Here is a 14477-nt window from a genome sequence, read left to right on the forward strand (position 1 = left end):
TGTAAATGACATCGCCGAAGTCAAGGATCGGTAGGATAGTCAGTTTTTTACGAGGGCATGTTTGGCAGCATGAGTGAAGGAGGCTTTGTTGCGAAATAGGAAGCCAATTCTAGATCTAACTTTTGATTGGAGATGCTTAATGTGAGTCTGGAAGGAGAGTTTACAGTCTAACCAGACACCTAGGTATTTGTAGTTGTCCACATACTCTAGGTCAGACCCGCCGAGAGTAGGGATTCTAGTCGGGTGGGCGGGTGCAAGCAGCGTTCGGTTGAAGAGCATGCATTTAGTTTTACTAGCGTTTAAGAGCAGTTGGAGGCTACGGAAGGAGTGCTGTATGGCATTGAAGCTCGTTTGGAGGTTTGTTAAAACTGTGTCCAATGAAGGGCCAGATGTATACAAAATGGTGTCGTCTGCGTAGAGGTGGATCTGAGAGTCACCAGCAGCAAGAGCGACATAATTGATATACACGTATATGCAGGTTGCCATGGATATCACCACCAAGTATTGCCATAAGGAGATGGAGAGCTATGGGCAGTGTGTGGCCTCCCACCCATCTACATGACAACGGCACTGTCAAGACCTGAAGATGAAGGTGGCACAGTGTACCTCTTCACACCCTGTGATCCAGAAGATCCGGACAGACTGTTCCAAAGTTCACAGAGTTTGGACGCTGCTTACTAGAGAACCAGAACTCACCTACCTCCTGTTCAGCACACGTAGCACGCTTCCTCGGCTGTGCCGAGACAGTGGACCTTTCCGGAGTGCCAGTGAACCCAGTTCCTCAGCCCTGTTAGGACACAGCAGTGACCATCATCCATCCCTCTCAGAGAAGATATCTCCTTCCTGCAATACTGACGCCGGACTGCTCTATCAATCATGGATAAATCAATACCCATGGCATTTTGATAACATCCTGACTTTGTACATGGATAAAGTGGACTCTTGTCCATGGCTACTTTAGGATTTGTCAAGAGAACTCGGAATACTAGACATTTACAAGTTACTGGGACTGATTTCTGATTAATTTAAAAAAATAAAAATAAAACATGTATGCACTCACTAACTATAAGTCGCTCTGGATAAGAGCGTCTGCTAAATGACTAAAATGTAAATGTAAATATACACAGAGAATAGAGTCGGCCCGAAAATTGAACCCTGTGGCACCCCCATAGAGACTGCCAGAGGTCCAGACAACAGGCCCTCCGATTTGACACATTGAACTCTATCTGAGAAGTAGTTGGTGAACCAGGCGAGGCAGTCATTTGAGAAACCAAGGCTATTTAGTCTGCCAATAAGAATGCGGTGATTGACAGAGTCGAAAGCCTTGGCCAGGTCGATAAAGACGGCTGCACAGTACTGTCTTTTATCGATCGCGGTTATAATATCGTTTAGGACCTTGAGCGTGGCTGAGGTGCACCCATGACCAGCTCGGAAACCAGATTGCATAGCGGAGAAGGTACGGTGGGATTCGAAATGGTAGGTGATCTGTTTGTTAACTTGGCTTGCAAATACTTTCGAAAGGCAGGGAAGGATGGATATAGGTCTGTAACAGTTTGGATCTAGAGTGTCACCCCCTTTGAAGAGGGGGATGACCGCGGCAGCTTTCCAATCTCTGGGGATCTCAGACGATACGAAAGAGAGGTTGAACAGGCTAGTAATAGGGGTTGCGACAATTTCGGCGGCTAATTTTAGAAAGAAAGGGTCCAGATTGTCTAGCCCAGCTGATTTGTAGGGGTCCAGATTTTGCAGCTCTTTCAGAACATCAGCTGTCTGAATTTGGGTGAAGGAGAAGCGGGGGGGTGCATGGGCAAGTTGCAGCGGAGGGTGCAGAGCTGGTGGCCGGGGTAGGGGTAGCCAGGTGGAAAGCATTGTCAGCCGTAGCAAAGTGCTTGTTGAAATTCTCGATTATCGTAAATTTATCGGTGGTGACAGTGTTTCCTAGCCTCAGTGCAGTGGGCAGCTGGGAGGAGGTGCTCTTATTCTCCATGGACTATACAGTGTCCCAAAACTTTTTGGAGTTAGAAGAAATATGACGAAAATGTAGTCTTATTTCAGAAGAACAGAATAGCGTACTCTGAGTTGTCCTTATGTTAGGCCCTAATCTGGCTATGCCATATGGCTGTGGGCTACACTAGTTCATTTAGCAGACACGATTTGCTTAGAGTTCCTTGCCATTATTTTATAGTATAAAGAATACAATTGAACATAGCTGAATAAAATAGAAAGGATATTTTATCCAAACGATTTGAGGGAGTGCGCACATGCGGCTATTCTGTGTTGAGCGGTTAACAAAGAAACAGGTACTCCTATATGCTTAATTTAGAGTTATTTATGTAACTTTAGTTGTGATACAAATGTTGGGCTATATGTTTTGATTTTTAATACATTCTAAGGCTGCATGATGCGACTAATGATGATTTGAAAAAAGTTGCATGAAAGGCATGAGCTCTGCTTAGTTTTTTACGCAGGCTGTACACACTTCATCAGTCTCATTCACAATTTGACAAGCACTTGATAATGCCTCGAATTTCCCAACGGCATCCCCTTTGTGTCCCCCCTAAAAAAATCCATGTCTTTTGCAGCCAGTGGCCATTGTGCCCTTGGACTGAATATAATAATTATAATTCCCTTCTCCCGGCTGCGTGCTCCGAAGCACCTCTCACTCACATGGCTCTCTCAGATAGCGCAATGCTTATTAGCCAATGCCCGTCACGTGATCGGGTCTTTCTCACAGGCTACAAGTGAAGACAGACACATCGGGCCGCAACTGCGCGCGTCCTTATACAATTCCGAGGCGCATATTGAAGATATTGGAAGAACTGTCCACAGTTACTTTTCGTCAGCCAACAAGATGAGTAGGCCTAACAAACAGCAAAAGCACTAGCCTATGTCAATATACTATCCCCCATATTACAAAAGTTGACCTATTCTATTCTGTGCCAGAAATAAATATTCCAATCATAGTCTGTGACAGTTGTGGGATGCGATAGATCCCAAGTTAATACAACCACTAGCATCAAAAAACCTGTTTTAAGCAATGAACCTGACGCAACAGATGAGAACGTTTAGCTTAAAATGTTGATAAACTATTATGCTATTTCTTCACATTATAATGCGCACACGGCAGTAGGCCATAAGTGCGAATGTTCCAGTAGCAGAAAAACACCACTCTCAAAAGTGACCACAAATGTGATAATGCATGTATTGCTTTTATTCTAAAGGTGCATTTCTATGGTGAAAATTATCTTCCCCAAACTTGAAACTCATGCGCTGCGTATGTATGCCAGTTAGGCTCTACCCCGTTGTAAAGCGGATGAATGTGCTTAATTTAAAAAAGTTATTTGGCCACTTTATTTGGCCACTTTAGTTGTAATACAAACCTTATCAAAACGTATAGGCCTATGGGCTAGGCTACATGAGGTGTGCGACAATGAAAAAGTCGCAAAAAAAGCTTGCGCTGATTCTTGCCTTAAGCTGGGCATCATTCACAAGTGATAATATATCATTCAAATACTAAATAATATATGTGTGAAATTTGTTTTGATTTCGAATGGACAATTATCATGCATCTGTCTCGAAACAGGGGCAGCGGAAAAAAATACATGTCATCTATGCATTTAAATAGCGAATGGAGGACGCTTTTCCCATGGTTCATTTTCCTGCCAGCTAGGTAGGCTTTACTCCTGTTGTAAAAAGAAGCAATGTGCTTAATATTAGGAAAGTTGAGAAATAAATTGAGTAAGCCTCTAGAAAGCTGAAGAGATCCTCCTCTTTTTAATAGAGGCCATCACTCTGTTTTCTCACGCAATTGCATAGTCTATAGAAATGTTTACAAAACATGAGCTCATGGGCTCTTATTAAATGTTTGATTAGATTTTTGATTAAATTTGCATTGATGTCAGAGTGATTAGAGGGACAATAGAGTGCTGAGTACCCGGTAGTTAGCAAGTTTGGTAGGATAGTAATGACCATCAGCAGCATCAGAGCTTGGAGAAGCCTAATTACCGTGACTAAACGGTCACGTGGAATTTCACTGCCATCATGACTCGTGACCGCCGGTGTGGCGGTAATACAGTCACCGTAACAGCCCTACTCTCGACCCCTTCGGTGTTTGTCAAAGACCCCTTGACTTGACAGTTTGTCAAAACGGTGCAGTAGATGTTTTCCAGTGTCCTTATCAATTGCCAAAGGCACCTGGTGTTCCACTCAAGCCTATTCGCCGACTTTTTGAGTCATCTTGAAAATGTGTTTTTATATGATTTTTTATGTGAGTTCTACACCTGACATGTGAGTTTGATGTGGTTATTAGGCAGGAAATGCATCCATTGAGGCTATTGTCAGGTAAAAACCCATTGATATCTCAGTCCTTCTTTACATTCCACTGAGATCTGAATCGACATTATTCATATCGCTCAGTTCCAAGGACAAATATTCCCTGTGAAGACTAGATGGTGATAAAGACGCATTTAATGCAGATTCGCCTGACAGAATGAACAAATACATTCTCCAATCATCTGTCACTAGTGTCCCAGACGCGTGAACAGCGCGAGAGAGGACGCCTTTGATGAGGCAGCAGATGGAAATCTGGATGCATAAATTATCACTCTGCTCGGTAACAAGCGGGCCGGTCTCTCGTTAGTGTTAAACAGTTAGAAATGGCGAGTGTCACGTCGGAGCTCCGAGCTAATTAATTGAGAACTGTCTGGTAGGGTGAGAAGGAAAGCCCTGCACACACACACATGCATACACACACACACACACACACACACACACACACACACACACACACACACACACACACACACACTTGAAAGATTTGGCATGGACCCTCAGATCCTCAAAAAGTTATACAGCTGCACCATTGAGAGCAGTTAATGTGACTAAATAGTTAGGCCGGGTAGCTATTTGGTTAACTATTTAATTATCTGCATTGACCCTTTTTACACTAATTATTTTGACTCATCACATATGCTGCTGCTACTGTTTATTATCTCTCCTGTTGCCTAGTCACTTTATTCCTAGTTATATGTAGGGCCCTGTGTAGCTCAGTTGGTAGAGCATGGCGTTTGCAATGCCAGGGTTGTGGGTTCGATTCCCACGGGGGGCCAGTATGAAAATGTATGCACTCACTAACTGTAAGTCGCTCTGGATAAGAGCGTCTGCTAAATGACTAAAATGTAAAAATGTACATATCCTACCTCAATTACCTCGTATCCCTGCACGTCGACTCGGTACTGGTACCCCATGTATATAGCCAAGTGATCGTTACTCATTGTGTATTTATTATTACTTTTATTTTCTATTATTTCTCTATTTTCTTTCTCTGCATTGTTGGGAAGGGCCCATAAGTAAGCATTTCACTGTTAGTCTACACATGTTGTTTACGAAGCATGTGAGAAATAAAATGTGATTTGATTAGAACATTTGATTTGACATACACACACACAAAGAGAGTCTGATGTGATGTCTGCTACCAACTTGCTGCCGTGGCAACACTGAAGGCCTTTAAAGATGATCCAGGAGAACTTCAAAGCCACAGCAGGACCGCAGGCAGGTGTGTGTGTATGTGCGCGTGTGTGTGTGCGTTTGTGAGTGTGCACTGGCTGATAAAGGAGATGGGAGGATGAGAGATGAAATTAAACGAGTTTAAACCACTCGACATGCCCAACAGGCGCTTGGGTTTATACGTTAGACAGGCTGGCATCTTTGTAGATTGTGTGTGTATGTACGCATTGTGCACACATACGTATGTGCCTGCTCGTGTGTGTTTGGGTCCTTTTGTATGACACAATGTTTCATTGTGGATCCAACTAAAGTATTCCGACATGTGTCTCTGTGTTTGTGCTTCAGTTAGTGTTTCTGCATAAACACGGGACAGAGGCAGCTGGTATTTTGTTTGTTTAGGATCATGAGTGTTGTTTGTAAAAGGAAGGTGTGATCTACACCCATCTGAACCCCTTACCCTCCGAAAATAAAGAAGACAAGAAAGAATCTCTATCCCGCCATGCAAATGAGCGCGGCTGCGTCGGTTAGATTTCTACGCCTGCGTCGCTATAGCAACAACATAAAGAACTACAAAGCAGTGAAGAAAGCATGTTTTCTCTCTTCTTTCATCCCGGCGCCGCTCAGATCATGAGCATTAGCATAGAGATGGAGGGATGTGCTGCAGACAGAGAAAAGGCAGAGAAGGAGAGTTACATAGCTCATCTGGAGAGCAGGCTGCCTGCCTCCACAACAATGAGCTCCAAATGGCAGTGGAACATCAACTATATCATCAACTAAATGCTAATGAAAGGAGAGAAACAGCACACCCTGCCTGCCTCAGTGCCTCCACCCTAGCATTTCCTTCTCTCTTAGGAATCTGGCTTCTTTCTTATGGTGGTCCGTAGCTGGGGGTGATGGTGCTGGGCCGGTAGCAGAAAGGGCTGCTGGATGGTGGGGTCCAGAGAAGGTGGGGATGGTAAGTGTGGATCTGTGGAATGGATCTTGGGGTAATGGAAAGCGCTACGTGACTCAATAGTGGAAGTCCCCTGGCGGCCATATATACAGGCCTAGGCTTCCAGAGGCAGTTTGTAACTCGGTAGTGAGTGTTGCAACCGAGGACAGCACTCGCCGGTCCCATTCTGTGAGCTTGTGTGGCCTACCACTTTGCGACTGAGACGTTGTTGCTCCTAGACGTTTCCACTTCACAATAACAGCATTTACAGTTGACCGGGGCAGCTCTAGCAGGGCAGAAATTTGACGAACTGACTTGTTGGAAAGGTGGCATCCTATGACGGTGCCATGTTGAAAGTCACTGAGCTCTTCAGTAAGGCCATTCTACTGCCAATGTTTGTCTATAGAGATTGCATGGCTGTGTGCTTGGTTTTATACACTTGTCAGCAACGGGTGTGGCTGAAATAGCCGAATCCACTAATTTGAAGGGGTGTCCACATACTTTTGTATATACAGTGTATGTACATATAGGTAGGGATAAAGTGACTAGTCAACAGGATAGATAATAAACAGTAACAACAGCGTATGTGATGAGTCAGAAAGGGTCAGTGCAGTCAGTCCAGGTAGTTATTGGTGAACTATTTAACTAACTATTTAGCAGTCTTATGTCTTGGGGGTAGAAGCTGTTCAGGGTCCTATTGGTTCTAGACTTGGCGCTCCGGTACCGCTTGCCGTGCGGTAGCAGAGAGAACAGTCTATGACTGGGGTGGCTGGAGTCCTCGGATACCGCCTGGTATAGAGGTCCTGGATGGTAGGGCGCTCGGCCCCAGAGATGTACTTTTGGTTTCTCTTGCAAAAGAGAGTTTATTTCAATGAGACTACCCTGTATAAATAAAGGTTAAACAGTAAAAAACACAGTTCTGTTTCCTTCAGGGCTTTTAGCCATTCATTACAATAGTTTAGCCAAGTAATGCTCATTATGTAAATATCTGTACATGTGGGGTTAGTGCATAGATGATTTTGCATACTGTGGCAACTTCATGAATGATGTATGAATCCAAAGTGGTGTAAATGCATAGCAGAGATGGGAGAATCCCCTCCAGAGATGGAATACCTCTGCTTACCTCTCTGAATCCCCCCTTTATGCACTTCCTCCCTCCATTGTTCCTCCCTCTGCTGTTCCTCCCTCTGCTGTTCCTCCCTCTGCTGTTCCTCCCTCTGCTGTTCCTCCCTCTGCTGTTCTTCCCTAAGCTGTTCCTCCCTCTGCTGTTCCTCCCTCCGCTGTTCCTCCCTCTGCTCCTCCATAGAGCTGCATCTGCAACTATTTACATGCAGTCTCCAGTGACTGTTACAGGCATCTCAAAAGCCTCCTTCTCCTTTCTATAGGCGCTGCAATGAAGCAAAGACGGGATGTATGGCAAGTTATTTTGCTCCCTAGTTGCCATTGAGGCTGAAGTGGGGTGGTGAACTCTATATCACACAGGCCTTTAGCCTGATCTGCTCAACAACAGGCCTATATCTTAATCCACCCACACCATCACCATTACCCCCCTGCTCTGCTCTCTGCATCCAGGCCTCTCAGACAGTCAGTTACTCGTCTTTTGTAGTTCTTCTCATTTCTCCTCCCTTTCTCTCTTAGACCTCAGACAGATTTTTGGACCACAAGATGAGTTGCTCTGAAGTCTCTCTCTCTCTCTCTCTCTCTCTCTCTCTCTCTCTCTCTCTCTCTCTCTCTCTCTCTCTCTCTCTCTCTCTGGTTTCATAGCTGGGCCCCTTGATTTTGAAAACGGCATATTTGCATGTAGCCTCCAAGCTCGATGGTCTTCTCTGACTGCCATCTCTCTCTCTCGGGAAAGGAATGAAAAAGACGCTGTTTTATTTTTTCTTCTGAGGGTGTTGAATATTTCAGTTTAGCATTTTCTCTCTTTTTATGTACTCCTTCTTTTTTCAGGGAGGGCCTTTAATGTGTCTGGATTCCTTGTCATTCTGCTTGCATGAGCTCAGATACACACACACACACACACACACACACACACACACACACACACACACACACACACACAGAACCACACACACACTGCCTGGCATAAGCTGGACCAGACCAGATGTGTCCATATACATATTCCATATGTTAGTGTGTGTGTGTGTGTGTCTATCCTGCAGTCAGACACTCCAACCACATGCAGTGCATTACAGCACGTACATTGAGAACATTCTGTGCACACATGATCATTAAAGTACGGAACAGCTCATTGATTGAGTTGTCCTGGACTGGCCTGGACAGCCATGCTATACTACCAGGACTTCTCTTTCTCAACCAGCTTCATAGTAGGAGAAGAGAACCTCAATAGAAGGATGGTAAAGTTGATAACTGGTTTATCTTGACTGGCTGTGTCCCACGTGCTTGAGGGGAGGCATTGTGTGTGAGCACTTGTATGGGTGTGTGTGATTCATACAGTATACACTACCAGTCAACAGTTTGGACACACCTACTCATTCAAGGATTTTTCTTTATTTTTACTATTTTCTACATTGTAGAATAATAGTGAAGACATCAAAACTATGAAATAACACACATGGAATCATGTAGTAATCAAAAAAGTGTTAAACAAATCAAAATATATTTTATATTTGAGATTCTTCAAATAGCCACCCTTTGCCTTGATGAGAGCTTTACACACTCTTGGCATTCTCTCAACCAGCTTCATGAGGTAGTCACCTGCAATGCATTTCAATGAACAGGTGTGCCTTCTTAAAAGTTAATTTGTGGAATTTCTTTCCTTCATAATGCGTTTGAGCCAATCAGTTGTGTGGTGACAAGGTAGGGGGGGTATACAGAAGATAGCCCTATTTGGTAAAAGACCAAGTCCATATTATGGCAAGAACAGCTCAAATAAGCAAAGAGAAATGACAGCCCATCATTACTTTAAGACATGAAGGTCAGTCAATACGGAACATTTCAAGAACTTTGAAAGTTTCTTCAAGTGCAGTCGCAAAAACCATAAAACGCTATGATGAAACTGGCTCTCACAAGGACTACCACAGGAATGGAAGAACCAGAGTTACCTCTGCTGCAGAGGATAAGTTCATTAGAGTTACCAGCCTCAGAAATTGCAGCCCATATAAATGCTTCACAGAGTTCAAGTCACAGACACATCTCAACATCAACTGTTCAGAGGGGACTGTGTGAATCAGGCCTTCATGGTCGAATTGCTGCAAAGAAACCACTACTAAAGGACACCAATAAGAAGAAGAGACCTGCTTGGGCCAAGAAACACGAGCAATGGACATTAGACCGGTGGAAATGTGTCCTTTGGTCTGGAGTCCAAATTGGAGGTTTTTGGTTCCAACCGCCGTGTCTTTGTGAGACGCGGTGTGGGTGAACAGATGATGTCCGCATGCGTGGTTCACACTGTAAAACATGGAGGAGGAGGTGTTATGGTGTGGGGGTGCTTTGCTGGTGACACTGTCTGTGATTTATTTAGAATTCAAGGCACACTTAACCAGCATGGCTACCACAGCATTCTGCAGCGATACGCCATCCCATCTGGTTTGGTCTTAGTGGGACTATCATTTGTTTTTCAACAGGACAATGACCCAACACACCTCTAGGCTGTGTAAGGGCTATTTTACCAAGAAGGAGAGTGATGGAGTGCAGCATCAGATGACCTGGCCTCCACAATCCCCTGACCTCAACCCAATTGAGATGGTTTGTGATGAGTCGGACGGCAGAGTGAAGGAAAAGCAGCCAACAAGTGCTAAGCATATGTGGGAACTCCTTCAAGACTGTTGGAAAAGCATTCCAGGTGAAGCTGGTTGAGAGAATACCAAGAGTGTGCAAAGCTGTCATCAAGGCAGATGGTGGCTATTTGAAGAATCTCAAATATAAAATATATTTTGATTGTTTAACACTTTTTTGGTTGCTACATGATTCCATATGTGTTATTTCATAGTTTTGATGTCTTCACTATTATTCTACAATGTAGAAAATAGTAAAAGTAAAGAAAAACCCTTGAATGAGTAGGTGTGTCCAAACTTTTGACTGGTACTGTATGCGTGTGATTCATACAGTAAATGTGTGTGAGGCATACAGTATATGTGTGTGTGTGCACTTGCACGAGTGTGTGTGAGGCGAGGCGTCGTGTGGTTTCAGTGGTCTGGAAAAAGACGGGAGCCCTGGAGCCTCCTGTCTGGCATGCGGCTAGGCGGAAGCCCTGTCACCCTCTCCTTAAGACACTCACTCTCTTTCTCTCCCTCTCTTTTCCCCTCTTTTTATCCCTTTAAGATGGAAGGATGAGAGGATGGCACATCTCTAATTTGAGTCTCCTCTCCTTCCACTTCTCTGACCAGAAGCCATTTAAAGCCGTGGGCCACCGAGGAGCTGGCATCCCCCTCTTTCTTCTCCTCCCTCTCCCTCTCTCCGCCAGGCCTCCCTACGTCTTCTCTCTGCCCTCTCATCTCACCCCTTTCTCTGTGATTGACTGACTGCTGCTCCCTGTCTCACACTCCCAGATACATATTTAGGCACACACACACACACACACACACATATGGTCACTCTCACTTCCTCAGATGGCCTCATGCATTCATCTACATACTACTGTCAAGTGTTAAATACATGCTTATTACACACACGCACACACTCACTCACACACACACACACACACACACACACACACACACACACACACACACACACAAACAAACAGGCTCGGAGTGACAACACACACTCATCAGTGCACCTCTTCTCACGCTCGCAACACACCCAACTTCTGTCTTCCTCCTTTTTTGAAAGTTTCAAAGAAGTTCATCCTGCTTTTTCTGTTACTTCCTTTCTTCTCACTTTTTCCCTCTCTCTCTCTCTTTTCCTCCATCTTTTCTGCACGACTTGACTCCACATCCTTTTGTGTCTTGGTGCGCTGCTTTGCACAGCACCCTGAAGTCAGTCATATTGGCTGCCTGATTAATAATTACAGCGTACACAACGGCGTGGGGAAAAACAATTTCTGCCATCTTTGATGTCCAACATGAGAAAGACCAAAATGACAAAGAGACAAAGGAACGCTATAAAGAGGAGGAAACAACATCTCATTTAGCCTCTTTTCAATCTTTTTTTGTTGCCTCCTTTTTCCCCTGCTGTTGTTGTTGTTGTTGTTTTTATCTGACTGTCTGGTGGTGCGTTAAATAAGGAGGGCAGTGGTGAGGGAAGAAATAATGTTTCTCTTTTTCTGTCTCTGTTCTTTTCCCAAAACATCACAAGACACATGTCTACACACACGTGGGTGTCTGGCTGGCAGTGACCAATGACTCGTCTTCACTCTGAGCATTAGACATAGGCCTCATCCCAAATGGCACCCTATTCCCTACACAGTGCACTACTTTTGACCAGGGCCCACAGGGTCAGATTAAGGGCTATGTGTGTCAATCCTGTTTGACTTCTCAGCGTTGTTTCTTGTCTGATACTTCAGTCTGTGTGTTACTTAGTATGGGTTTATTGTGTCTGTCTGTCTCCTGGCCAAGGGAATCTTCTTCCCTCACTTCCATCCATTCCAACACACACACACACACACACTAGACATGTTCTGAAGGCAGGTCTGACAGCTGCGGTGTTGCAGTCGGTGTGATCATGAGTTGAAGACTGTCTCTGCTCTGACAGCTCTTTATGCTGGGACTCCCTATATGGCTGACACACACACACACACACACACACACACACACACACACACACACACACACACACACACAAAGCCCTTGTTCACTCCAACCATCACTTCTGTTACACAACCATTAAAGGTTTGAACTGAAAAGTGATGTACAGGAGAGGGTTTTGCGGTGAACAAAATCAATCATATTACAGAGAAAATCTCAACTCCATATGATATGTTTATGTATCACTTTGTCTTTTTTCATTTTTGTGTGTGTATTAATGTGTGTGTATGTGTATGCAGTAATGTGTGTATGTGTTTCAGGGAGAAGGAGGAGCAGCTGGGGCGTGAGAGGGAGTGTCAGCGGCAGCAGACCCAGCAGGCAGAGAATGCTCTGGAACACTTTAAGAAACAAGTAGAGATCAGCTCAGAGAAGACCTACGCTGACATGAAACTACAGGTAACATACTGATAATACTACATGGAAATCCCTGGTTCTGTAAAGCCGGGACAGTACTGTTGTATGGAGGGGAGAAAGAGGGGCCTATATGATCTTTACTATCCCCAGCACACACACACACTTATCATCATCGTCATCGTCATCGGTGATCACTGGAGTCCAGTATGATTGTCCTCCATGGGGTCTTCTATTTGTGGGTCTTCAGATGGCTGTAGTGGCTGATCCGGGAGCCACATATTTTGGTGCAGTGTGGGCAGGGATGAGTGGTGGTTGGTGGTTGGGCCTTCCTGGTGTTCAGTCTCTCCTTGTGTAGCTGTCCCTTGTCCTCTGCGGCACAGTGGAGATCTTTTCCATGTAGTGCAGCTCCCTCTTGAATGTTTTTTCTCCAGTTGTCTGTTTAGTGCAGTGTCCTTCCAGTTGTCTGTTTAGTGCAGTGTCCTTCCAGTTGTCTGTTTAGTGCAGTGTCCTTCCAGTTGTCTGTTTAGTGCAGTGTCCTTCCAGTTGTCTGTTTAGTGCAGTGTCCTTCCAGTTGTCTGTTTAGTGCAGTGTCCTTCCAGTTGTCTGTTTAGTGCAGTGTCCTTCCAGTTGTCTGTTTAGTGCAGTGTCCTTCCAGTTGTCTGTTTAATGCAGTGTCCTTCCAGTTGTTGGAGGTGATGTAGAATTTCTGAAGGTTTGTTTTGATGTTGTCTTTGTAGCGTTTCCTTTGTCCGCCAGGGGCTCGCTGACTTTCCTTCAACTGGGAGTACATCATCTGTTTTGGGAAGCGTTAGTTGGGCATCCGGATCACACGACATGTCCATCAGAGTTGGGGTTGTATTATTGAAGTGGTGATGCTGTTTATTTTGGCCTCTTCCAGCACGCTGGTGTTGGTCGCCAGCTTTGTAGACCAGGAGTTTTGTTTACGGACACATACATACATGCACATCTCTTCCATGGTCTCTGGCCCTAGCGTGCACACACACTTCCCCTGTCCCCTCTCTTTCCTGTCTCGTCACCACAGAGAGTGGAGGCTGGATGACAAACAGACAGTGATCAAACCAAGGCAATACAGATGACTGCAGGCCCGTCGCTCACACACACACACACTTCTCTGAGTTGAGAAGACACAGCCTGGCCACAGATGCACAGGGGCGCCATGCTGGCTACACACAGATTCCTCTGTCTCGCTCTCTTTTTCTCTTCCTCTCTTTCGCTCTCCTTCTTTTTCTCTCCTTTTTCTCTCTCTCCTTCATGCTCTATCTTTCCCTCTTTCTCTCTCTCACAGCTGGTCTAAACATGTTTCTTTTAAGGCCCTCTATTTGTGATCAGCTATATTATCTTCACAGAGTGCTAGGTGGCAAAATATGGTAAAAGCAAAGAATGATTCTATATTCCCATAACTTTAAATCCCCACTCTGTGATTTTTACAGCCATTTCTTATCATTTAAATGAACAATATAAAGTGGTCTGAGTTAACAATCCTACAGCATTTAGTTCCATCACTAAAGCCCTCGACTTTGACCAGTTGTGTTATAGAGCCTATATCCTATATGTTTTGTGCGTGAGTGCATGTGCCTGCTCTCACCCTGTGTGGGTGTGGGGTGGGCCGGGTGGTAATGATGTTAGAAGCCGTCACAGAGGACGCGTCTCTAAACAGCGGAGTGATGGAGTAATTAGTCTATTTCACTGTTCAACACTTGGCAGAGTGTGGGCTGTGGATTATTGAGAGATAACTAATCGATGCAGACTTAGCTGTAAACTATGTGTTATTACAAAGTTAGAGTTTCCCTAGGCCTCTGGGCAGAGTGTGTGTGGGCTTTATTGATAGAGCACTCGTTAAATTGTGAACAATGGAGATGTTATACGGTAATTAGTATGTTACTGTAGGCCTTTAACTTATTGGCATGGTGTGGGTGGGAATATCATAGAATAGATATAGGCCTGACTGACAACACCAT

General features: G+C 44.6%; 1 protein-coding gene across 1 annotated transcript in view; it reads left to right on the top strand.

Moving 5' to 3' along the window:
• LOC121551829 (centrosomal protein of 112 kDa-like) overlaps positions 1-14477 on the top strand; it is a 194055-nt gene that overhangs the window by 67284 nt on the left and 112294 nt on the right. Inside the window, exon 18 of the mRNA XM_045210708.1 lies at positions 12405-12540. Within this exon, the coding sequence (XP_045066643.1) occupies positions 12405-12540 (136 nt within the window). The remainder of the gene's footprint in view (positions 1-12404; positions 12541-14477) is intronic.

Source organism: Coregonus clupeaformis, chromosome 35 (assembly GCF_020615455.1).
Source record: "Coregonus clupeaformis isolate EN_2021a chromosome 35, ASM2061545v1, whole genome shotgun sequence".
In the NCBI taxonomy this organism is placed as follows: domain Eukaryota; kingdom Metazoa; phylum Chordata; class Actinopteri; order Salmoniformes; family Salmonidae; genus Coregonus; species Coregonus clupeaformis.